Source organism: Antechinus flavipes, chromosome 1, assembly GCF_016432865.1.
Source record: "Antechinus flavipes isolate AdamAnt ecotype Samford, QLD, Australia chromosome 1, AdamAnt_v2, whole genome shotgun sequence".
Classification (NCBI taxonomy): Eukaryota; Metazoa; Chordata; class Mammalia; order Dasyuromorphia; family Dasyuridae; genus Antechinus; species Antechinus flavipes.
In genome coordinates this window covers 236319939-236347067 of record NC_067398.1, presented here as the reverse complement: position 1 = coordinate 236347067, position 27129 = coordinate 236319939, and the positions used below count along the sequence as shown (strand labels likewise).

The 27129-nt window shown below is 33.2% G+C and overlaps 2 protein-coding genes across 5 annotated transcripts in view; one reads left to right on the top strand and one right to left on the bottom strand.

Moving 5' to 3' along the window:
* The window catches only part of SEMA4D (semaphorin 4D), a 206945-nt gene extending 196204 nt beyond the window's left edge, over positions 1 to 10741 (top strand). The window contains exons 18-20 of the mRNA XM_051998251.1: positions 5497 to 5706; positions 7639 to 7736; positions 8628 to 10741. Of these exons, the coding sequence (XP_051854211.1) occupies positions 5497 to 5706; positions 7639 to 7736; positions 8628 to 8678 (359 nt within the window). The 3' untranslated portion in view covers positions 8679 to 10741. The remainder of the gene's footprint in view (positions 1 to 5496; positions 5707 to 7638; positions 7737 to 8627) is intronic.
* Positions 1 to 27129, bottom strand: part of SECISBP2 (SECIS binding protein 2) — a 79045-nt gene that overhangs the window by 4246 nt on the left and 47670 nt on the right. For 2 of the 4 annotated variants that reach the window (XM_051998180.1, XM_051998194.1), the window contains exons 14-18: positions 26249 to 26426; positions 25022 to 25242; positions 20407 to 20561; positions 14685 to 14883; positions 10679 to 12853 (exon numbers count right to left, since the gene is read on the bottom strand). In XM_051998180.1, coding sequence (XP_051854140.1) covers positions 12759 to 12853; positions 14685 to 14883; positions 20407 to 20561; positions 25022 to 25242; positions 26249 to 26426 — 848 coding nt within the window. In that variant the 3' untranslated portion in view covers positions 10679 to 12758. Of the gene's footprint in view, positions 1 to 10678; positions 12854 to 14684; positions 14884 to 20406; positions 20562 to 23755; positions 23830 to 25021; positions 25243 to 26248; positions 26427 to 27129 lie in introns of those variants that run through there. The other 2 variants (XM_051998187.1, XM_051998202.1) reach the window with 2 other exon arrangements.

Genomic DNA, 27129 nt, shown 5'->3' with positions numbered 1-27129 from the left:
GGCCTGGAAGTCTGAGGACATGAATAGATTTTTTTCAGGATTGGTCAGTTTGGTCAACACTTTACTGTGCATACATCATTCTTTTGGGAGAATATGGTTGGTAATAAGTCAACTGCCATTATACCATTAATTTTTCTCTATTGAATGTTTTAAAGACAAGGTCAGGAATCACATGAAAAAAGACACATGGATTGCAACATAGACTTGTGGAAGGGCATCCATATTAATAAAATTATAGACTCATCAAAGTACTTTGGAGTCATGGGGAAGCACAAATGGGTGGGTACATATGGAAAGAGCAATGAGACTTATTTTCCATGATAGTTCCTATATGGAAATTGATCAGTCCAGGTAGCCTTTTCTCAGGGTTTCTTTCCAAAAGCCTTTGACAGTCAAAAGGTCTCTTCTTTTAGAAGGTTGGCTAGGGCCTTAATTTGCTCCCAATTTCGGATCCTCTTTTAGGCTTGACATGTAAGAGAGGTCAGAAAAACAAGTTCATTTCTATTTAACTAAAGCCTAGGAATAAGCATTGACAAGTTAGAAGATGCCCTACCTAAGATTCCTCCGTGTCAGGTAGAAGGGAGTATCTCTATATGACAAAGTACTTTATTCACATGATTCTTTTTCATGAAATGATCATGTGAAACTATAAGCATCATCGTAGTAAGAATTGAATTGGGCAACTGGCTTAACAGTAGGTTGTCAAGCTATGCTCCTATCTTACTCAATGGATGGAAACCAGCATTAACTGCAACACTTTAATTTCAAATTATTAAGTTATGTACTTCTCTAGCCTGCCTCAGGTGGCATTCTCAGATATCCAGAAGCAGGGAGCTTTGTGTCATTTTTCAAGAGAGCTCAATCTATCAGATGCTTTTAGCACTAGGAGTCTTTTAAGGAAAAGTCTTGTGAAAAAAGACAGATGATCAGGTTAACATTAGAGAAGAGAGAAAGGGGAGTGGTATTAGAAAAGGTGTATAATCAAGTAGTAAATAATAAAATACTTTCTTATATCATTTATAAATTGACTTCTAAAACAATTACGGAAAAGGAATTCCAAAGTTGGGATCAATAGTGGCAATGTTTTCATCAGCCTCCTCAAGGAGCTTCTATAAAGGAGTTATCTGAACAGTGCTCACATGACTGGTTTTTTTTTTTCTATTTGTTTTATGAGACAATATATAAAAGAGGGCTACTGACTCTAGATTTAGTAAGCTCTGTGTTCAAATCTCACCTCTGACATATATGAGCTGTGTAACTATGAACAAATTACAACCTTTTCAGTCATAGGAAGTTATATAAAACTCAATTACAAAAAAAAAAAAAATCTGCACTAGTGGAACAAGCTATTATGCCAGGAGTTCCTGATTCCAAAACTCAAGTCAATAAGCACTTAATAAGTGTCTTATTATGTGCCAGGCACTATGCTAAGAACTAGGACTACAAAAAAGCAAGAAGTATGCTCTTAAAATTATCTAGAGATTTTTACAAATGGAACAGCAAACATTTTACATGTAAATACTTTTTCTTGGGTAGAAGAACAAGACTAAACTACAAACTTGATCATAATCAGTACCAAATCATCACATCAGAAACTAGGGGATTCATCTGTAAAGGAAGTAAAAGTATCCACATATTCTTGGTATTTACTTTGGCTTATTTCTACCTGGCTGACACTTCACATGATTATAAATAGCGCAAAAATTAAATATTTTTTTAGGGTATTTTTTTATTAATCCAGATTTAGTTATAAAATTATCAAAACAATTTAAAAAATTTTATAGACTTGATTGAAAACTTTTACTAGAATCTACTTTCAATAGTCACAAAAGCTACTGCTCTAAAATAACTAATTTGGTTTCAAAATGAATAATTCTTCATCTATATCTTTTTTAAGGTGATTATATTGTTTATGGGGAAAATGTTATTTAGTCCTAGAAGTGTGTGTTCATTTCATAGCCTGGATCTATATTGTCAGGCAATCCAATGCCCAATGAATAGGGATAGATGGTTCCTCACACTTTAGGCCAGTGGCTTTGACTTCCAATTTTTGCCAAAATTTAGAACAAATTATTAAAGGAATGTTTGTGAGCACCTAGAAAGAGAAGTGATGGTGCCATCAAAAATAGGTTTTGCCAAGGTAACCCTTTTTAATAGTGTAACCAAGAAAATTCTGCATAATATACTTATTAATACACTTATTTGATTTTACCAAAGCATTTGTCAAAGTCTCTCATGGGGATAAAGATAAGAAATATGAACTAGATGATAGTGCTTAGGTAGATTCATACTGGTTAATTCACTGGATTCAAAATAGTAATGAATGTCAATCCAGAAAGAAGAGGGGAAATAGTAATAAGCATTTATATAGAATCTACCATAGACTGGACACTGTTAAAAGCTTTGTACAAATATTATCTCATTTTATCCTCACAATAATGTTGAAAAGTGCTATTATCATTCCCATTTTATTTAGGAAACTAAGGTAGAGATTGACTTGCTTAAGGTCATACTACTAAGTTTATGAGGCTGAGTATGAACTCTGGTCTTCCAAACTCTAAGGCCTCACACTTTTGCCACCAGCTGTCTCTGGCTGTCTAGTGAAGTGCTCCAAGGACTCTGTCCTTGATTCTGTTAAGTTTTTTTTTTGTTGAAGGTATAGATACCATGCTTATCAAATCTGAAAATGACTCAAAATGGTGAGATAGCCAACACACTGAATGACAAAACGAGTATCCTGAAAGACATAAGTTAGAATGACAAGTCAAATCTAGATGACAAGGAACTAAACCGTGATTTCACTGATACTGGGAAATCCTAAAGGAGGGAACTGTCTACCACTGTAGGGTCAGCACACTCCTTGCAATTTAGTCTTAAGTGTACAGCCTATAACACTGAGAATTTTTTTGATTTGTCTATACTCAAAAGCTAATGTGTAAAGTGGAACTTGAGCCTAAGTCTTCCTATTTTTGAGGGTTGGCTCCTTATTCACACATAGTTTAGGAAATTTAAACATGTGAGTATAGAACAAAAGAAGCATGGCTAGACAATTTATGTGAAAAATTTGTGTCTAACTGAATAGCTAAAAAACTGAATTTTGTCTCAGGTTTTGTTAGCAATAATATAGTGTCCAAAAGGAAACAATCCTGGCAAGACCATACTAGGAGTACAGTTCTGGATATCACATTTAGGAAGGAGAGTGACATTTTGGAGGTTATCCAAGGTTGTATAACCATGCTATACACATATGTTGGAGGTACTAGAGACAGACACAGGGGAGAAATATGATCATCAAATAATCGAAAAGGGTTCTAGATTTGTTTTTATTGGCCCCAAAGTAGAGAATTAGGAGCAGTGGATCAAAATCGCAGGAGCAGATATCTTGGGGGGGAAAAATTCCTCCTAATTCAAATAACTCAAGCAGAATGAACTGCTTTGGGATGGTAGTGAGTTTCTAACTACTAGGAAGCTTTAATCTAGACAGCCATATATGAGGGATATAGAGAAGACTTCTATTCAAGCATGAATTAGTCTAGAACCTAAAGAGAGAGCCCTTCTAAGATTCCATAATTCTTTGAAACTTCACTTTTTATGTCATAATGTTTTCTAATTCTTACCTATCTCTAAATTTTCCTACCTTTACCCTCAGAATAGAATTGTGTGTGTGTGTATGTGTGTGTGGTAATTGCCTACCCATTTGTCTTGAACTCAGCTCTTTATAAGAACAGAATTTCCACAATTTTACAATTCTACTGGAAAACAACAAAACTCACCTGTGATAGTTTTATTCTAGTCTGAAATTAATGTTTCTCTGAAAGCAAATAGTCTAACTATGAAAATTCTTTAATACCTGCTTGTTGCAATGATAGCAAACCAGTTGTTCCTCATGCTCCCTATAAAGTTCACACTGAAGACTATATAATCTTGGTACTGTCCTTGAAGGTCATTGTTTCTGGTATGAGTCCTCTGAGAAACATTATGTGCCAAGTCCTGATCTCAGTTTTTTAAAAAAGGAGAAATGTGAAAATTAAAATTAAAATAATGCCCAGCAATTTTTTATATTAAGTCAAAAAGCATGCAAAGAGGAAAAAACAAGTTTTGGCTACGTCTTGAATAGATTGCTTCTCTTTTTGCTGTATGAGACAGGAAACACTAAAATGGTAGGTTCTTTGATACTAATAATTTCCACTGGCACCTCATCACATGAGTTTTTGTAATTCATCAATGATAAGATAAAAGCACATAATGTGTTCCTTATGCTTGCTGTCTTTATCCAAAATATAGAGGGGCTTATTCAGAACTCGTCTGAAGCCATTACACAACTAAGGAACTTTGGCTGAGTTTTTATATGCAATCAGCACAGAACTTCCCATGCCTAAGGAAAATGACAGCTTCTTGTGTCAAGACAGTAAGAATGACCCCAGTAAACCATCCTCCAGCTGTGCTCAGCTCCATTTCACTGTCATTGACTGATGAATACTTAGTCTGTTAATGACATTTTCCAGCCTGCGACCTTCACTTCCCTTCCAAATCCTTTCCTGGGGTTAAGCTAACCTAATTTTGATAAACTGATTCAAAGGCCTATTATAGACAAATGCCTTTCCCTTGATATTTTTCTCCTTGTGTTTAGTTACCCCTTTGTGATACCTGCTCATATTTCCTTATACTATTATTAATTTTTAAAGTTTCTTATTTAAGTATTCTAAAGTAAATACTGTGTTCTATTTCTTAATAATGATCCCTCAGGCCCCAGGTAAAACAGTGGCTTAAGAAAGCAAGAATGGAAAGAGGAAAAGACTGACATGGTGCTAACTTCCAATTACATACCAGTCAGTTATATGTATTCAGGAAGCAAAGATTTTTAGCTTCCACAATAAACTAGGAAGAGTAATTACTTAGATTTATGTCTATTAACTTCAGTTTTATTCAAATCAAATCAGTGACAGTCTTGTTAAGATCTTTTTGAATTCTGACTCATCACCCAATTTGGTTCATCCTGTTCATTCCCAACCTTTAAAACTTAATCTAAATCACTGATAAAAATATTAAACAGCAGGATACTTCAATGCAGAACTCTTTTCCAAGTTGACATCTACTCTTTTTTTTGATTCAGTCATTCAACCAATTCCATGTTGATGAAATTGCCCACATCTCTCAAACTCTTCCATGAGAACACAGGGACAAACTGAACAGAATGACAAATAATTGACTAAAAACAATCATATAAATAATATTCCTCTTATCTAATATAATAACCCTGTCAAAAAAAGGGGGGGGGGATGAAATTGTGATGTTGAAAATAAAGCTGTTGGATAACAAAAACCTATTGAGTGAAATTTAAAAAGTAGAAGTTGGTGCCCACTAGTTGGAAAATAGTGTATTCAAGACATCTCTTTCTTTTCAGAATTTAGTCACAAGATCATACTTATTAAATTTCCTTGTTGGCCAACATTATTGATTTCTTTATTAATAAAGGGATCTGTGTATTCTTCCTAGGTCCCAGTGATGTGCATGTTATTTGGGAGAAGAATGGACAAAAAATAGATGTGTGTGTCTCTGTTCAGACTCACATACTGCCTGATGGCAAAGTATACTTATTTAGTTGGGTCAAAGACACACTAAGAGAAAGTTCGGAGTATTGTTGTTCTTTTTTCTCTAAGACAGGAAATAAGGCCTCCAAAGCATGGATCACCGTGGACAGACAAGGTAAGTGGGCTGTTTTCTCATATGTAAAGCTGAAAATAATCAGGGTATACTAACATTGGTTTTCTATAAAGTCCTAATCTTTCTGTTAAAAGATAGCCAATTCATTTTGTTAAAAATGAATTCTTTACACATTCTATTTGTTACTTCAGGCAGAGGGCTAAGGTAAACAATCAAAAACAATGGAAAAAAGGCTACTTCATTTGTTTCTTAATTCTTTTAAGAAGGTGCCTCATTTTAGGGGAAAAGAGCAGAGGCTTTTGGAAATTGACTAGTCACTGAGAGGAAATTTTCACTAACTCTGGGATAACCATGGTAACCTAAATAATTTACATACTCATGGATAAACCAAAAGCTTCATTTTCGTGTGTAGCAATAAGCTCTTTTTTCACCAGGCTTTATCATAGCTTATAAAATATAACTACTTAACACAGGGTCACCCTAGGCAAAAATGACATATTAGAGTAGAACTGGAATGAGAATTGAAACATATGGGTTCAATTCCTAGCTTTTGTAATAACTCATTTCATGACTTTGGTTGATTTCCTCTCTAAAGCTATTTTTTAAATTTTATTAAAATGAGGGAATGGACAAGATGATTTCTATATCATTTCCAGCCTATACTTTTGAGGTTGGATGCTGGTCTTTCTATCGCCTTCTTCCCATACACAGTCCTCCCCTCTCCCCCAAGATTATTGCTACATGTAGCCAGAGCCTTTATGCTTTGCCTTGGGCTTCAATTGCTACCTCCAAAAAAGACTGCTTCTGCAGAATAGCAACTACTCTTCTGGACCTTTCTGAGGAGGAAGTGTGGCATAATTGATTTAGAAGTTTTCACCTTGGACAAGTTATTTAATGTCTCTCTAGGTATCATCTCACATTTATAAAATGAAAGGGCTGTCCCAGAGATGTTAGGATCCTTTTCTATTACCTACATTATGATTTTTTATGAGGGCAGGTAGAGAGGAGGAATATAATGAAAGAAAAGGAAATAAATAAAACTTTTATGTTAATTGTGGTGTTCAATTTTTTTGCTTTTTGACTTGGAGTTCTCTCCTTATGAAGATTTCTATGGAAAATTATTTGTTAAGGCAACATACTAGTTATTATTTAAAAAGGACATTACATATACATTAACAATCCTGAATCCCCAATTTGATTCACTACTGGATTTTAGAAAGCATCTGTACTAACATGTGCCAGGATAGAGAGACATTTTATTGGCTAGAAACATAAACCATAAATGTTTGTCTCAGGGCCTTCATTTGTCCATTAGTTTACTTTTTCTGTTTTCTAGAACTAAAGTGTTTAAAGTTTCTTAAAATGTTATGTGCTGAATCCCCATGAGCATTAATACTAAGAAATGATGTAGTTAAGATTTTATGATAGATTTTTAGGGGAGCTAACATAATAAATTAAATAAAGTAAAGCTTCTAAGCTTCTTGGAATAGTCTGAACTCTAGTTAACATTAAATCTCTATGTTCCCAAACTCATAATCAAGATTTCAATCACAAACATTAAAGACAGTTCAAATAAAAAGAAATCTCAGCACTAGCAAGCCCATCCCAATAATCATCCAATATTTCTTGAAATATTTTTTTCATGCTTAGAAAGAATAAATTAACCACCACTTTGCACAAAAGTAAAAGTTGTAAAAAAAAAAAAAAAAAGATATTAAGACACACTGACAGGAAGGAAGAGAGTAGACTGGTAACAGCAGAGGACTTTGTACTGGTAGCAGCAGAGGACTTTTAGAGCATCAACCTTAGATACCCCAGAATTTATTTCAACACCTAACCACCTATCTCTATCCTTTGATGTTTTTGAAGACATCCTTTCCTAAGTTGAGGTTGGCAGCTTAACCAATGTATTACACAGCCATACCTTGGATCATAGATTTCTTTTCATCTTGTGGAACTGTTTGTATTTTTCAGAGGCCACTCATCAAGAAAGCTGGACTAGAGAGCTCAATAATTGGAAGACTGTGGTTAATGAGCATGACCAAATGATGCAGAACTGGAAAAAAGCATGGGTATGAGGATTTTTGGGTCATTTGTACAGTATCAATTTGAAGCTTATAGGACAGCAAGAACCTACCTAACACAGTAGTTCTCTGCTTTTCCCCCAATATTCTCAGCTATCATTTAATGACATCAAGACAACAGTTTCTTTGTTCTGATATGCAAAGTCCTTTGTAGAATCCCACTTATCCAGGATAGAAGTGCCCCAGTTGTTTAGAACTACTACGCACTCTATTTCTTAAGAGATTATGGAAATTCTCATTAGGCAGCTAAAAGAACAATACCTTGGGGATTGGGACAGGCAATTCAACATTCTATATACAACTCTTCTTTAAGGACATGTGTTTATTTTTTGATGTTAAGTTCCACAAAGTGACATTTCCTCACATGTTAAATTAAGAGGGTTAGTCTAATTAACCTAAAATGTCCCTTTTGGAGCTAAGACTTCCAATCCCATGATTCAAAGCTGGTAGCTGGAAAAACAAATGGAATGCAATTTTCAAACCCTATCCATGCACAAATACCTTGTCCTGTACTTCACTTAAAGCCACATCAAAGCTGGCAAAAAAATTAATTTCAACTGAAACAATACTTTCAAGTCTAGAAGGGAGTTCATCTTCAAAAGTAGTAATAATGAGAAAGTAAGTATCCTACCTTTTCCAGTGGTCCATATTTCTGGCATAAGCAACAATGACTTTCATAAAGAGTAGATGTCATTAATGTGATTCCTATTAGCAAAAACTAATAAAAATCTTTTTTTGTATTAATTTCTATTTTTATGTTCTGAGAAAGAACCAGATACTAAACAGTAAGCCCTAAATCTTATTAAAATACCAATGTCTTTACAAGAGATCGGCTTGAGTACAGATTCAAAGGGAAAATTAAGCCTGATTTTCTTTCAGGAAAGCTGTAATGAGGAGACCTATTTAAACAAGAGGCTGGAGAAAAACTGATGAAAAACCATGGAAATTAAAGTTGCTTCTATTCCAACTATACTTCAAGGAAGATTCACATATCTTAAAGCTGGAAGTCAGTTCTTCAAAAGCAGCTGATGAGAATGGAAAAATTAGACAAAGATTTTTGTGACTATTTTGAAAGTTCTTCAAAAATCAAACCAAACCAAACCCAGCTACTAATGAGCTATTCACAGTTGGAACACTAGTTTCTCTTGAGGCATGGAAATTCATGTTGTGTTCACTAATACAGGAACATACATATAATCCCATCATGATTTATTTTGGAAAATGAAGGTGGACAATGTGACTACTTGTACACAGGCCAAAGAGAATCAATATGATCTTTTGTTGCAAGTTCTTAGTCAAAATGATTTGAGGCTATCTATAGTTAAGGCTGATCAATAAATGTAAAGTATCTAAATATATTTTAATTAGTTTTTTAAAAAATTCTTTTCCTCCACAAAACTAATCTTTAATTTGTTTGGAAAAGTATTCCTTTTTCTTTCCAGCTCAGAAGCAGCTAGGGGGTATGGTGATTATAGAGCTGAAATCCTACATTTACTGTATGTCTGTAGGTAAGTCATTTAATATCGCTCAGTCTCACCTTCCTAATCTGTAAAATGGAGATAACAATGTCATCTGCCTCAAAGAGGTCAATTGGGATAATACACATACAACACCACCTTAAAATCATTCTATACCTATTATTAGTATTGCCAGGGAAAAAAGATAAAGAATAAGGATGATATCATAAAAGCCTATTTTTGACCAGGCTTGTGGTTCATTATCTAGCTTTTATAACTTCCATTCATATCGCTACAATTTTTATTCATCCAATTCTCTTAGATTTGGGAAAGTAAAATTTTATAATTAGTGTTTCTGTTGAAACAAATCTCTGGTTGAGGTTAGTGAATGAACTGAGGAAAAGGATTCTAATTTATTCATTCAAATTATTCTTGATTCCATTATTAGGAATAAGCAAGTTACTATGATCTATTTCTATACTGTCTTGTAATAGATGATGATTTATGCCTTCATAAAAGTCTGTGCTTCACTTAGTATTATTTTTAATCATGGAAGTCTTTTACATAGCAATCTTTAACAGTTTGTGTTTTCTTATATTTCAGTTTTTAGTGAACCATTTATGGATATAAGCCTGTGCACATACCTTAAAAAGATAAAAGTGACAAGATTTTTATTGTTAAAATTTAAGTTTCATATTAGGATTCTAATTTAATCCCAAATGGTCCATTTTTTGTTTGGTATTAGAACATCTTAAACAAGTCTAGTAAAGAATTTGTGTTTGTGTTAAATGAAAGGTATTTTTCACTATATAATTCAAATTCTCTAGTGCTTGATCGTAGTTCTTAATATTCCCATACTGTTTTATTTTAGTTTTATATAAATTCAGAACAATGAGTTTCAAAAGCATTTTTATAGAAGTGGCATAGCGGTTTTTTTTCTGTTAGCTTTAGTTTACTAAGACATTTAATTTGTCCAACAATGAACAGAGTACTGTATCAGAACATGTCACGTTACTAATAGGATTAAATATTTTATCCAAAGTGTAAACCATGATTTAACTCTAGGTTAGCTACCTGTGTTGTGTGTCAGTGCTCAGATCCTCACACTACCAGCCTTGACTGAATCAAGATTTAATGATATGTTTAGTCCAGGAGCAACTGTGTAACAGGCTTATGTTATAACCCTTTTGGGTCTTCTGTCAAAAGATTTACAGGAGTTCCTGTAGTTTTTACTATGGGTATGGAGCAGAATGTAGGATATATGACAAGCAAATTAATGATTTTCTGTAAAGAATCAACCTTTTTTTTTTTTTAAACCATAAAATTTATCATGATAGAATTGTCTATGTGTACTTTATACACTAGGAAAAATAACATTTAGCTTACTAAATTATATGTATCTGCTTTGGTTTCATTTGTAAAGATTACTGTTTGGTACGCTGTATTGTTACAAGTGAAAAAAATTAGATCACCTCTTGTTACATGCATTTATTTTTTATAGAAAGCTGTACCCATTATATATCTTAATGAAATTAACACCATGTACATGGTAAATTATTTTATGTTGATTCCTTGTAAAATCTTGGTCCATTTTAATTATTTTTCAATGATACTGTCATGAAGCCTAAAGGAACAACCCTATCTGAATGAGGTCTTGCAGAATTGAGTAGGAAAGTGTTTTGTATCTTACAAACATTAACATCTAGTACTACTAAGTTTGAGGTTTTTGAAAAAGTACTATAATAATAGTTAATACTATTGGCTTAGAAATTTTTTTTAAAAAGGTAGTTAATAGCAGCTTTTTTCTAGAAGACAGTAAAGATGTTTTAAATTATCATTTTAGTTTTTAAATTACAGGGTACTGGGTTTCAAGGAATAATGTAGCTGAAGGTATACCATACTACGATTATTCGGGAGATGATTATTATATATTAAATCTTCCTTATATTAAAACAAATTATGTTTAGCATCTAAAATTTCAGAATTATGTTCTATATTTATTTACACTAGGCCAGTAAGATTTATTCTTCTGCCACAATGATAGGGGGAGGGGAAATTCAAAGAAACTTCTCTATAAAATGTGATCACCAAAACAAGAGAAAAAAGAGAGAAGCTCCAATGCTAATCTATGGAGTCTGTGAACAGATTGACTTGCCTTTTCCTTAAGTATTGTCGAGTATTCTAGAGTAGCAGTTTGCTTTAAAGGTTAGAGCACAAAATACAGCCCTATACCTACTACTGCTGTCAGCATGGACAGAGTCCAAAGAAAAAACCTATTTTAGTTTAATTTTTCCTTTAAAAATAGCTCATCATGTGAAATATTTTCCTAGAAATGATCTGTTTCAACTAACCATATTTTCAAAGCTAAAAATGCTCTGCTAGTTTGATATGCAGAGTACATATTAAAATTTTACATTAGACTTAATTTGGTAAAACATACGTGGCAAAGTGAATTCAAGTCAAACTCAATCAGCCCTACTTAGGAAGATGTTTTAGGAGTTACCTAAAATTAACCCCCTACTTCAAAATATTAGTGAGCAAACTTCATCTTCTTTGAGATTATATTAAAGAATTCTTTTCTCACAGCACCACCTCCCAACTTCCTATATTTTGGCTAATAATTTCCAGAACAGAATGACAATCTTTTAAAAAAGTAGCATGTTCCTCTTCTAATTTAAAGAATAAAGGAAATCAATTTTCATCTTTTCTTTTTGCTCTTAAAAATTTTTTTAGATTAAATTATCAAGCCAATTCAAAAATTTTAAGTGTTTTTTATAACCTATACTATGTTGATTAAAAAAAAAACATAACAGACTAAAAGTTTAAAAATTACTTATGACAGTGGGTTAAAGTTCTTCATAGCAACTTTTCTAACCATACTCAATAGTTTTTACAATTAAACTCGCTAAAATTCCAGGACCCCCACAGAATATTTTAATTTTTCTTAATCCTTGGATCTTCAATACATTCAGTATATGATACTCCCATAAAAAAACAACAATAATAATGGAGGGGGGAAAAGCCTACATAACTGCATTGGTTCCAAGTTAAGGACAGGGATAAAATGAAGCTTCAAAGCAAAGAATTTGGGATTATTTTTTCCTGCTAAAAATTCTCATGATTAGCATAATGTCTGTCTACAAAATAGCCAGTTCTTTGAGAACTAAATAACTTGGTTTACTCATCTATAAATTTATATTTAAAAAGTAAAAACTGAACTGTTTTAGCATCTGGGAATTATTTTCTAGTATTTCATAGATCTATAGTATAACCCACACTTTTACCAAATCAATAAAACATTATATTATGAAAAGGCTTTTGAGAAAAGTGTTAGTAACTCTTAACTTATTATTCATTGTAAAATATTAATAGCCTGGTGCTTATTATATAATTTATCAACAAATACTGTATTAAACCATGAGTTAATTTTGAAATTAAATATTCATACAAAATATTTTAAAATGTCCATAAAGAATTGAAGAGAAAAAGGGGACAGAACACAAAATGATCATTTTTTTCCCTACCTCCCCACCCCAAACCAAGTATTCTTTTCTCATAAATTCAAGTTCAGCATTTCAGAGGTTGAATTCTGCTCTAGTTCCAGTGCATATGGATTATATTCTTCAAGATTTTTCTTCCAGATTTTAACTAAAAGGAAAAAAAAATTACAATTTAACATATGGTGTCAAAATGTTATGAAAATGCCACATTCAAACCATAAATATCTTAGCTATAAGGAACTTATTGAACTTCTTGAGGCTCTAGGAAATAAGGGTGTCTATTTTAGGATACTTATTTTTCTTAAATGGTTTGTTTTATCTTTAACAAAGGAATGTCTTTTTTAATCACTCAAATTTGGTCATGTTTTAACCCATATAAGAACATACAGAAAAATTATAAAAAATCCAGTTTAAGCTACAAGAACATTTACAGAAAAAGAAAAACGGAATCTATCTATAGTCAGATTACTCATCAAAATGTGAGGTTTTAAGTATATAATCTTAACTGAAAAAATGAAAAATCTGGATCACAGTACACAGATTGATTAGGGATTTACAGGTATAGCTGCTCGCTACACTGTAACTTGTTATAGTGTTAGTGTCTTATCAAGAACTTAATGAACTCAGCCTCATTACTTTATAGTTGATGAGATTACATTTATAAATTCAACAAAATGAAAAAAAGTAGATAAACCATGAAGCAAAAGATCTAATTTCAGCTTCACTCCTAATTCCCTTTATGAAATCAAGACATAATTCCTGGGAAAACTACACTTGGGATACCTGGAAGAACTGTCACATGTTATTTATAAATCAATGTGAGTGACTTTTGAAAAACTGTGCAGAAGGAAGAGGTAACACAGTAGTATTTTGATTTTCAAAAAGGGCAGGAAAATGGAAAGTGGCATACTTAACAAATTTGCAGATTACAAAAATTTGAATGGGATATTAATATTTCAGAAGACAGTGCGGTCTAGAACCATGGACTGACCAGATTTAATAAGATGGATCTTTATAGTCAAGATAAATGTCAAGTTCTAAAAAACTGCTACCACGATTAAGATATAGGGACCATACAAAATCCCAAGTTCAGTATAAAACAAGAAAACTTGATGTAAGCAGTCAAAAATATTAAAGTCATTTTTTAAAATAATAAGATAGTCATAACATGCTGAAAACTTGTCTCAGTCAAGGTCATATATCTGTAATGCAGTATTCAATTTTATAAAGCTTCGTTATAGGAATGATAATGACAAGCTAGATAATGCAAAAAAAGATGAGGAATCTCTATATCATGTTAGTGTGGATTATTTGAAGGAACTAAGGACTTAGCCTGAAGAAACAACTTAGAGTAAACATGACAGCTAATTTCAAGTATATAAAGGACTATCATGTGGAAAGGGCCTTAGAGTGTTCCATTTGGCCCCAAAAAGAAGAATTCAGAGCAATGCTTATAGAAAGTTAAAGAAAAACAGAATTAGATGACATAAAGAAAAAATTCCCTAACAATGGAACTATGGAAAAATAGAATGGAACCCTTTAGGATGGAGAGAGTAGTAACTCCAGACTGAAGTCTTCAAGTAAAAGCTGGATGATCAGATATGCTGTAGAGGGAATTTTGTTCAGGTACATGTTGGACTAGTCTATCAGGTTTTTTCTAACTTAGAAATTCTGTAAATAGCTACTTGTTCTTGGGAAAGTAAGAATGTTTAAGGTTTCTGTTTCATCAGTAAAGTAAAGGAAGATAACAATAAGGTAGAGGAAAAAAGCATCACAATTTAGAATTTGGTCACTGCAGTGACCTCATGTAACTTAGAGGACTAATGGTGAAGACTATCCTTAAGCAGACAGATAGTGCTACACATTGAAGCATACATTTCCAAACGTGGCCAATGTGTTGATCAGTTTTTACCAGACTGTACTTATAATTATCAAGCAATAAGAACATGACCATATAAAAGTTACTGAGTGATACTTACTGTAATTGGGTTCTTCATCTTTTGTTGTATCGGTTGTTTTACTAGTTTCTGAAGAGCAACTTTCGACAGGAGGAGTAAGCAAGGAGGATATGGGATTCTCCGACTCTAGTGCTTCAGTTCCTTCTTTTAAAGTTGATAACATAACCTTATATGCCTGCCTGGCTTCCATTGTAAGCTCTATCATTTTGTGAAACTGATCCTGGAGCAGAAGAAAAAGCATATTGGTGATTCCTGAACATTAAACAATAAGCTAGTCTATTTTTTAAAATTTTAGAAGGATGTCAGTACTGAAACAAAAAGTAAACACACCAATAAAAGAAAAAAAATGATTATCTTAATTGTTTTTTGAAAATGGGTAGAGTGGCAGTAATGATGATCAAAGGAGTCAACAGTTTTATTTATAGATCCAGGAGTTTTACAACAAAGTAAAATTAAGGTGGTTCAAATGCTACCTATTTATTGAGACCTAATGTCTTATGCCACTTCTTTTTCCTAGGCTACCACTCCTGAAATGGCTACATTTTCCAAAAAATTCTTTCTGGACTATTCCCATCATCTAGCTCCTTCATTCCTATTCATATGCAGCTTACTAGAGGGAAGAAATCAAGAAACCCTATTGATTTGTTACCTAATTGCAACTGGGACATCTCATCACAATCACTGTAGCAAAGCAATCTAATAATTAATTTGATATCTCATTCTCCACAGTGGCTGTTTTAAATCTTCTCTCCTCAATCCTCCCCACAGTATCCCTGAGGGAAAGAATTTATTTCATACTTCGATGAAAAAACTGAAGTCACTAGCTACAAGCTCTCTTCTTTCTTCCTCCTTAAATCTAATGTCACTCATGCTTCTTACCCACTCTCTTCTCCTTCATTCCTATCTCAGATGAAGAGGGGGCACTTTTTTTCATTAAGACAAGTTCTTCTATGTCAGCTCTCGATCCCATCCTTCTTTTCCTACAAGTTTTCTTTACTATGATCCCATCATCTTCACACCCTCCCAATCTTATGGTTTCTCTCCTGCTACTTACCAACATGTTTGTGTCTCTCCAATTCTTAGAAAACACTCATGTGATCCAATCTCTATCATCCTGTATCTCTCCCTACATTTTTGGTGAAACTCTTTGAAAGAGTCATTTGTATTCATTGTCTCTACTTCAGCTTTTTCTGAACTTGGTCATCTGGCTTCTAACGTCATCATTCAATGAAAACTGTTCTCTCAAATGACCAATGATCTTAGATTCTAATGAACTTTTCTGAATCCTAATCTTTCTTGACTTCTCTTAGGCTTCTAACATTGATTAGCCTCCCTTTAAGGTTTTCATTATTTTCCCCCCATGGTCTTTCTGCTATAGGCCTGGCCATTTTTTTTCAGTCTCTTTTGATGGATATACATAAATTTCAGGTCCATTAACTATAGATGTCTTCCAATGCTCTGTTCTGTGCCTTTTTATCTCTTATTCATACTACTTTATTTGGTATCTCATCAATCCTCAAGGCTTTTAACTATTACTCTATGATGTCCATATTTATATATCCACCCCTAGTTTCCTATTCCAAGCTCTAGACCTGATTTACCAATTATCTTTTGAACATCTGGACCTGGATGCCTTGTAAGCATCTAGAATTTATCATGTCTAAAACAATTCATTATTATTCCCTCCAAACTATTCTTCTGCTCCATCATTTTCATTGTCACCCAGTTTTGAAATTTTGGTATTATTCTCAAAAATTTTCTTAATAATATCTAATCAAATGCTAAATCTTATTTAATGTGACCTGAGTGTCTCTCACATTGGATGTTCCCTTCTCTTTACACACACAGTCCACTTTAATTCAGGGCCTCTTTACTTCTCACGGGACTAGTGAAATAGTTTTGTAATTGTTCTCCCTGATTCAGGTCTTTTGCTATTACAGGCCATTCTCCATTCAGCTGACAGTGATTTTCCTAAATGTAGTTCTAACCATGCCATCTACTTATTTAGCTCCCCAGACTATCTGTATTTGACACCAGATGGGAGGTATCTAAACTTCTTTATGTAGCATTTAAAGTTCTTCACAACTTGGCCTTTCCCACCTTTCCATCTTTTTTTTACTTTACTCAACTCAAGATACCCTACAATTCACCTACTGTATCTGCACTCTCTCTCTAGCATATCTGAATGCATTCCTTCTCACTTCTGCCTTAGTTTCCTTGTAAATTTCTAAGATTCTACTAAGATCCCATTCTTCAAACCTTTGTCTCCTTATTTGCTAGTGTCCTCCTATCTTGAGATTACCTTCTATCTACTCTAAAAATATTAAATGTATATTTGATTATATGTTTACTTTATTAAAATATGGATTCCTAGAGAGCAGTTTTTTGACTTTCTTTGTAATCCCAGCACCATATCTTGTACTTTAATAAATGTCTGTTGACTGACTTCCTGAGGCTCCAATTAACATTGATAAGAGTGCAGGTGACTAATTCTTTGACCTCATACTTCAATGAAAAACCTGTGGATGCTGGTGACACAAGCTCTCTTCTTAGTCCCTCTTATCTCATGCTACTTATACACCTTTCATTCCTATCTCAGATGAAGAGGCAATCTTTCTCAAAACCAAGGCAAACTAGTCATTAATAACAGATTCCAGTAAAAAGTTAATTGGAAGTACAAAATTAGAGTTCAAACTAACTAACCTCATTGATCATTTCCAATCTATACCTGAATAAGTATCTCCTTTATAATAAAACTATTAAGTGGTCACCTCTAATTTTTGCTTGAAAACATCTAGTGAAGAAGAGCTAATGAGTTCATTAAGTAATTCTTTCTAATTTTGGATGCTGTAACTTATACAAATTTTTCTTCATATCAAAATCTAAGTCTGCCTCTTTGCAATATGAAATGTTCTCCATTCTGCCTTATGGAACTGAGCAGAACAAGCCTAATCCATCTTTTTGTAAACAGTCCTTGAAATGCTTCAAGACCATCATTTGCCAATACATTTTCTCTTTTTCAGAATAATCATTCCTACTTCCTTAAATTTGATAGGTGCCATAATCTTCTTAAGTATAGCATCATTATGACTGGCTCACTTTAATTCACTTATTATGTCTACTTCATGCCAATCATTATATAAAATACATTATTTTTAAAAAACATAAAACAATCTCTGGTTGCAAGGAGTTTATATTTTATTGGAATAGACATCCAGCAACATATATAAATATAATACAAATTCAGTCATCCAGATAGAGGAGAGAAAATGAGGATTTGATGCAAGATAGTGGCAGCCTGAGTGGTGAAAAGCAACCATACATATCAAACCTATTCTTCACCTTCACTATGACTCCCCATTCCTCCAACCTAAGTTCTCAAGCCATTACCCCTATACTAACAACACTTTTTTCCCTTTCCCATCTTAATTCTTGGTGAATCAATTCAACTCTACACAATATTCTTTCTCCAATCTTTTGCCTCCTTATCCTACCAATCTTATCCTATCAAGTCCTAGACTAGACTTGGATTACTCCTACATGATCTTAATGGGACCCTCATAATTTTCCAAATAATCTCAACTGGGTCCATGACATGTGACAGCAAGGCAATCTTTTCATACATCTCTTATCTCAACTCATCACAGTAGTTTTTCCAAACTTTTACATCTTTCCTCAAAGCTCTCAAGACTCTGCTGCCCCTATTCTCTCAGCTGAGAACACTGATTCACACTTTACTGAAAAAATTGAGGCCACTTCACCAGTAGTTCTATCATTTTTCCTCTTATTTCACATCATTCAGATTCCTTCCCTAATTATATATACCATCCTTCATTCCTGGAAGTGCTGGTTCTTCTTCCCAAGGTAAGACCCCAGCATATGACTAATATGTACTAAACAAGAAATTATTTTCTCAACAATATTCATTTTTTTCCCTATTTGGTACTTCTCTATTGCTTACAAACACAAACTTATCTCTTTCCTCAAAAAGCTCATCCATCTCCATGAGCTTTGTCTACATTTCTTCTCTCCTTCCTAACTCCTTGAGAAGACCATATGCAATTGGTGTCTCCATTCCTTTTCTCTTACTCTCTTCTTAACTCTAATTTGGCTTCCAATTTCATGGTTTCATTGAAACTGTTTGCTCTAAAGTTACCAGTGATTTTTTAACTGTTAAACATAATGGCAATTTCTCAACTCTCATCCTTGATTTCTTTGTAGCCTTTGATGCATCCTTTCCTCTTTGATCCTCTTTGTCAATAGGTTTTTTTGTTCCACAGCTCATTATCACTTGCTCTTCTGATTTATCTATTACCAGGGTTAGTTATTACTTGAACACTGCTTCTCAATTTCTTTTACTGAATCTTCACCCATATCACACTCACCCATGGGTATCCACCCCATCTTTGGCTGAGCCCACTTCTCTTCTCCCTCAATATCACTACTTCACTGAGTGATCTAATGAACTTTCATGGACTTAACTATCCTCTCTGTATAGTCCTATAAACATCTTAAATTAATGTCCAAAAGTGAATCCATTATAATCTTTAAGTCCTTCCTTCCTCACACCATCTTCTGTCCACTGGAAAAAAATTTCTTACAAATTTCCCTAATACTGCACCAAGGGTTATCACCAATCTGCCAGGTTTGTAATCCTAAATATGTCATCCTTAATTACTTACCAGCCCCACATTCAATCATTTGTCAAGATTTGTCAATTTTACTTTTGTAACATTTCTCATAAACACCCTCTTTCCTAACATTGCCATCACCCTGATCCAGTCCCTTTTCACTTTATATCTGTACTGCTTAATAACTGCTGGTTGACTTGCTGAACTGGCTATCCCAAACCTGCTTATGTTAAGTCATTTACAAACTTGATAAGTCAATCATTTATCCAAGTCATTGTTTAAAATGTTTAACAATAATGAGGTAAGGACACATCCTTGGAAAATTCAATTAGAAATCTACTTACAATAAGATCCTTTTAAGAAACTAAAGAAAAATTCCAACTTACACATTCCAAACTTCAAAGTTGAAAATGAAATCATTTTAAAAGCATTTTTCTACAAAAATAATAATAAATTGCTTACCTTTTCCCAAAGATAAAAGGATACTAAAGATATTTTGTTTGATATAGTAGGAGGAAGAGGAAGAGTAACAGCGAACAGATTTATAGAACAGTCAAGTTTGCAAAGCAATACATATATAAGCACTTCACATGACATGTAATAACTAACTTAAAGAGACTAGAAGAAAAGGGACAATGCCAGTCACGGTTTGCCCACCAGCCTACTTGCTAAGTTCAGGCTTTGAACAATCTCACTCCCCTCCATTACTGACCCAAGTTTCTGTTATCATTTATAAACAACACATGCTCCCTTCTCTAACGTCTGGAAATATTGAAAACAAATGAGAAGAAATCTGGAAAAAAAAATTGGTAGAACTTTATAAATCAAATGTGTTAATTAATATATTTAATTTCACAGAGAAGAGTATCTTTGTAAGGGTTCTGAAATTGGGGTCAATGAATTAATTTCAGGAAGTCCATGAACTTGTTTTTACTAACTTCTAACCAAACATTTTCAATTATTTTAAAACAGTATTCTGAGAAGGGATACATAGACGTCATCAAAAAGGTACCTGTCACTAAAAGAGTTAAGAAGAACTGTGTAAAGAAATGACTGGTCAGTGTTAAGACAAAAGAGGGAAAAAAAACACAAAGAGCACAAATTAAGCTCACCTGTGCACCATCATAGCTAAAAATTCCCACCACACTGACTGGTACTACTTTGTTGACACTCCGTCCCAGAGCTTTTCGATTGAGAGCAAACACAAATGGGACATTCTGTTCACAGGCATAATCAATAATGGTATGCAATGTCTCATCTAACCCACCTAGACCAAAGAATATAGAAATGATAAAGAGCTATTAAAATGACATGTTAGGTTTGGTAACAAAAGATACTCTTCAGTCAACTAATTAACTTTATTTTGTTTTGCACTTAATAGTATTTTTTTCATTTACATGTATAGCTTTCAACATTCTTCCCTCCCTTCCCCCCATACTATTTTATTTTTCCAACATGAAGAGAGTTTTTAACATTCATTTTTCTGAGATTTTGGGTTCCAAATTTTTCCTCCCACCTCTTACCTCTCCCCTCTTCAAGACAGCAAGAAATCTTATATAAGTTATACATGTACAATCCTTTTAAACATAGTTCCCTCTTTGTCATATTGTGCAAGAAAAATCACACCAAAAGGGATTTGGGGGGGGAGGAGAGGAGAGGGGGAGTGGATACAAGAGAAAAAGCAAACAAACCAAAAAATGTGAAAACTATGTCTTGATTCACATTCAGTCTCCATAGTTCTCTCTCTAAATGCAGATGGCATTTTCCATCCCAGGTTATCAGAAGGTCTTGGGTCACTGCATTCTGGGAAGAGCTTAGTCTATCATTATCATCATTGACCATCACATAATTTTGCTTATACTAACATTCATTTTTGTAAGTCTTTCAGTTATAAATTTTTCTCCCTCCTCTTCCTTCTCCAAGACAAGCAAGTAATCTGATATAGGTTATACATGTACTATTACATTAAACTTCCATATTAGTCTTATTGTACGAGGAAAATTAGACCAAAAGAGGAAAAGAACACAAGAAAAAAAAACAAATTAAAAGAAAGAAGTATACTATTTTCAATATCTACATTCAAACTTCATAGTTCTTTCTCTGCATGTGGATGGCATTTTCTATTGTTCATAAGTCTTTTAGAATCATCTTTGATCACTGTTTTGCTGACAAGTTGCTTACAAGTATCTAACATAGTTGATCATCATATAATGTTGCTGTTAGTAACAGGTTTTTCTGAAATCTTACTTGTCCATCATTTCTTATAGAAAGTTGTATACCACAACTTGTACAACCATTTCCCAACTATGGCCATTCTCTCAATTTCCAATTCTTTGCCACCACAAAAAAAGAGCTACTATAATTATTTTTGTACATGTGGGCCCTTTTCTGTTTTTCATGACCTTTTTTCATGATACTCAGTAGTGGAATTGCTGGATCACATGCAGTTTTATAACCCTTTGGGCACAGTTCCAAATTACTCTTCAGAATCAATTAGTTTTTATATTAAGTGAAAATGAAATGAAAATAGCACGAATCTACAAATTTATGTCATCTTAAAAAACTGAAAGCCACCTTTCACAGCAAACATATTACATCAATTGAACCAGTATGCTTTAAAAGTTTTATGGCTTAATGACATTCATTTTCATTAGAAGAAAGGAGAAGTACGATTTTTAAACTATTCACTTTAATACATTCTAAAAACAAACTAAAAAAGTCTTCCAAGTCAAACATCCTGTCAAACATTCAAAGGATGACTCTAATATTACATTAACTCCTTAAAAAAATTTTAAAGATCCCCAAAAATTCTTTCTATAAAATAAATATAGTTTTGATCTCTAAGCTGGAGAAAATCAAAACAGAAAGAAAAACTAATTAATACTGATGCAAAAATTCAAGTAAAATATCAGCAATATTAGTAAGAAATTAAAAGATCATATAAGTGGCCCACAAACCTCCCAAGTACCAATCTGAACCAGATTAAAATGTAATAGAGAAATTTTAAACAAAAATAGATAAAAATATATTTGTACTGCTATTCAGTCATTCAGTTGTGTATGACCTTTCATAGATGTGAACCATTTCTTAGCAAAGATATTGTAATGTTTTGCCATTTTCTTTAGGAGACCACCTTTTCTCACAACAAAGCAGAGATTCAGGACTTAGGCAAAGAGAGGTTCAATGACTTGCCCAGGGTGACATAGCTACTAAGTGTGTCTGAGGTTGGATTTGAACTCAGGTCTTCCTGACTCCAGGCTTAGCACTCCATGTATTAAGTCACTAGTTACCTCACAATACAAAATAGATGTTAATTTGTGGTATGCTAAGTCAAAAATCCGACCTGCGAGAATGTTTCTATTTGAGTTTGATACCACTGCACTAAATGTTCAATAAGAAAACTCTAAGGTTTTGGAAGGGTGAATGTTGAAAATTATCTTTGCATATATTTTGAAAAATAAAAAGCTACTATTACTTTTTAAAAAAGAAAATTATTAACAAGGACAATATATCAAAAGATACAGAATTTTTTTTTTTAAACAAAATACAACATTAGCTTTTGTGGGTGTGTGTGGACAGATAATATTGGACTAAATGAATCTTTCATTAACATGATAAGTAATATCTATCTATAACTAAGAACTAGCATTATATGTAATGAGAGAAATTAGAGGTCTTTCTATTAAAATATGAGAAAAGTCGGCATGCCCACCATCACTACCACTACTACTTCATATTGTGTTACAAGTGCTACATATAATATAGACTAGAAAAAGAAACCAAAAGAATAAGCATAAAGAGAAATTAAAATTACTGATTTTTGCAGATATCTAAAACAATAATTTCAGCAAGGTTGAAGAATAAAAAATGAATCCACATCATTTCTATATACTCCCAACAAAAACCTACAGGAAGAAAAGGGAGGGGGAGGGGGAAGAAAAATTACATTTAAAAGAGACACATCAGATTGGCTAACATGATAAAAAAAAAAAAAGAAAGAAAGAAAATGTTGGATGCTGGTGGGGATGTGAGAAAACTGGGACCCCTAATGCATTGCTGGTGGAGTTGTGAAATGAACTAACTATTATGGAAAGCAATTTGGAACGATGCTCCAAGGTCTAAAAAATTGTGTTTATTACTTTGATCCAGCAATATCATTGCTAGGCCTGTATTACAAAGACATTTTTTAAAGGGAAAAGAATCTGTTTTTGTAAAAATATTTATAGCAGCTCTTTTTATGTTGGCTATGAATTGGAAATCAAGGGGATGTCCATCAACTGAAAAATGGCTAAAGAACCTGTATTATATGATTATTATGAAATATTAGAAGAAATGATAATTAAGCAAGATGATTTCAGAAAAAACAAAAAAGATTTACATCAACAGATACAAAATGAAGTGAACAGAATCAGGAGAACATTGTATAGAGTAATATCAATATTATACAATGAAGAATTGTGAATGACTTAGCTATTCTCAGCAATACAATGATCCAAGGCAATCCCCATGGAACTTATAATGTACACTATCTGCCTCTGGAAAAACAAAACAAAACAAAACTAATATTGTTTGAATTCAGACTGAAACATGCTCCTCCCCATCCCTCACTCTCTTTCACTCTTTTCCTTTAATTCAAATCTTCTTATACAAAATGGCTAATAGGTAAATGTTTTACATAACTGGAGCAGCTAGGTGGCACAGTGGATAGAGCACCAGCCCTGAAGTCAGGAAGACCTGAGTTCAAATTTGGTTTCAGACAGTTAACACTTCCTAAATGTGTGACCCTGGGCAAGTCACTTAACCCCAATTGCCTCCAAGAAAAAAAAAAGTTCTATATAACTGCATATATAATTTTTATATGACAGCTTACAATCTCATGGAGGGGAGAAAGATTGGAAAACAGGGATAAATATAATTTGGAACTCAAAACTTCATTTATTTATTGATTTATTTTTTTCTTTTTCTTCACTTTTTTTTTTTTTAAATAACTTTTTATTGACAGAACCCATGCCAGGGTAATTTTTTACAACATTATCCTTTGCACTCACTTCTGTTCCTATTTTTCCCCTCCCTTCCTCCACCCCCTCCTCTAGATGGCAAGCAGTCCTATATATGTTAAATATGTTGCAGTACATCCTAGATACAACATATGTATGCAGAACCAAACAGTTCTCTTGTTGCACAGGGAAAATTGGTTTCAGAAGATAAAAATAAGCCGGGAAGAAAAATAAAAATGCAAACAGTTTACATTCATTTCCCAGTGTTCTTTCTTTGGGTGTAGCTGCTTCTGTCCATTATTGATCAATCGAAACGAACTCCAAACTTTAAAACAAAATCTTAAAAATTGTTTTAATACAGAATGAGGGAATTATTCTATTAAAATAAATTTTTATAAGAATTTTGTTTTTAAAGGTGGAAACTTCTTATTGGGTCAAAACTACACATAGGGATCACTGGCTAAATCTATAGTCTTTCACCAATTATTGTGGGCTCTAGGTAACATAGGCTTAATTGGGTAAATTTTCTTTACATAAATGAAGATTCCTTCTGTGATCAGTTCATAGTAGAACCAAAAAATGAATTGCTGAGAATATATAAAGCATATTTTTTAGTTAACTTCTCTAAACTGGTCAAATTCATGCTTGTTTGATATTAGATTACACAGCCAAAAATTCTTACAAGGAATTCATGGTTTTTAAGCTCATTAAAACAGGCAGTGGCACATACCTTTTGATTTGCTTTTTTCACAGTTTGGAGAAATAATAACACATTTTAGTTTTTTGAGTTTCAAATGTTTGAGAACTTCTCTGAGTCCCATGACGAGCCGGCGTTTGGTCTTTGCCTTTACTGGATCTTTCTGATACATACGATCTTGAAAACGAACCAATTCTTTTAGAAGATCCATCACACAATCATCAACTTCTTTACTAAGCATTTGACTGCAATAACTAGAAGAAGCACCAAATGATTTTTAAAAATTATACTTTGTCTGGATTATATATATTCAGTTGACAAAACACAACAATCTTTTAAAAATTATATAAATCAAAAGGCTCTTCAGGAAATTTTACTTCAAAAAGTACTCATTAGAAATTTGATTCCAACTGTCATTTCCTCTTTCATCATCACTCTCTTAGATCATTTCCTGCATTAGATGTTCAGACTCAGCCATAAATCTTAGCCCCAATTCTGTCCATTTCAACTGCTAGACTTTGAAACCTCTAGATACTCTAATTACTGGCTTGCTTCATATAAAATTAAGTTTATAGGGAGAAAGGGAAGATTGAGAAGGAAAAATTATGTAACAAGAGACTTTTTTATCTACCCAGATATGTTGGAAAGATGCAAAGCCACTTTCATTAGGACTCACATATAATTCTATATCACCTCCATCCTTACCCTCAAGTCTGGCTAAAGGACTTCTTTATTATAAACTATCATTAAATATATGCACAGAGGAGATGTCAAAGATCCTGTTTCTGACATACTAACTAGGTGATCCTGAGGAAGTCATTAAATCTCTTATTGTTCCAGCCAACTCTCTAGCACCTTTTAAGTTGTAGAAAAATGTTGCTCAATTGAAATGGTAATCTTCTTCACCAAAGAATCCTCACACTACTGAGATCACAGACTTAGTATTTATTCCTATTCTGTTACAGGATATAAGTTTTAGTTGACATAAATGGAGACAAGATAGTTAGGCTTTCTCCCTAGCATATATTATAATAATGTTTGTCAATTTGGCAAATCAGCTAAGTTCTTGTGCCAAAGAGCTAACTGGAATTATGGTTGAAGTAGCATATTACACAAAGGCAATTATTTACAATGGCACATAAAAGCTGAAAAGACATACTAATTAATTTCTTTTTCACATGGACTTACTACTATATTTAAGTTTCTTGTAGAGATCTAATTATAAATTAATGATAGTACAGAAACTTCCTATATACTCACTCTCTGAATCTCCTACTATGGATCTTTGGAAAAGGAGAAACTGGCTGTGAAACAATGGGGTAAACTTCTGCATCATGCTGGAGTGCATGGCTATCTAGGGGTTTTTCTGATGTGTTTTCCACTTCAACAGTAGAAGACTCAGGGACTGATTCTTCTGTTTCTTCTATTTGCTCAAAATCTAAAATAAAAAAGTTTTGTGTAATTTAATATGTACAAACAGGAAGGTCAACATTCCTTCCCCTCTCCCATTCCCAGCCTCCTTCAACTGTGTTGAAATGCACTATTTAAAACATAGTAGTAGTGCAAAATTTCTGAGTTTCTGTTTCCTTATTTATATAAAATGGGGATAACAAAGTACAACCTACCTTACAAGGTTGTTGTGGCACTTTGCAAATCATAAAGCCCTGAACAATTCCAAATGTCAACTACCCAGTACCTCCAGATACAGAAGTTGGCTTACTTTTGTTATCTTATAATGCATATCCTTCTAAAATATAAACATAATGTAACTCAAATAGCTGAACAATGTTCTGAAAAAAGTAGGAAAAATAATCGTCGTTCATAGGACTAATAATCATAAAACTACCAATTGGATCCTACCTCCTACAAGGTAGTTACTGGAGTTGAAAGAAGTCACATAATCTTCCTGAGCTTTGACTTCTTATTTGTAAAATTACAATTATAAAAGCTGAAATATCTTCCTCATAAGATTTCTTAAGGATCAAATGAAACGATATATAGACTGCTTTGTCTTTGAGTAATGGAAAGAGTTAAACATAACCCAGAAAGTCCTAAGTTCCAGTCCTGCCTCTGACATATATTAGCTAATGTGATTATAGGCAGATAACATAACCTCTCTATGTCCCCCAAGTGACTCTCTA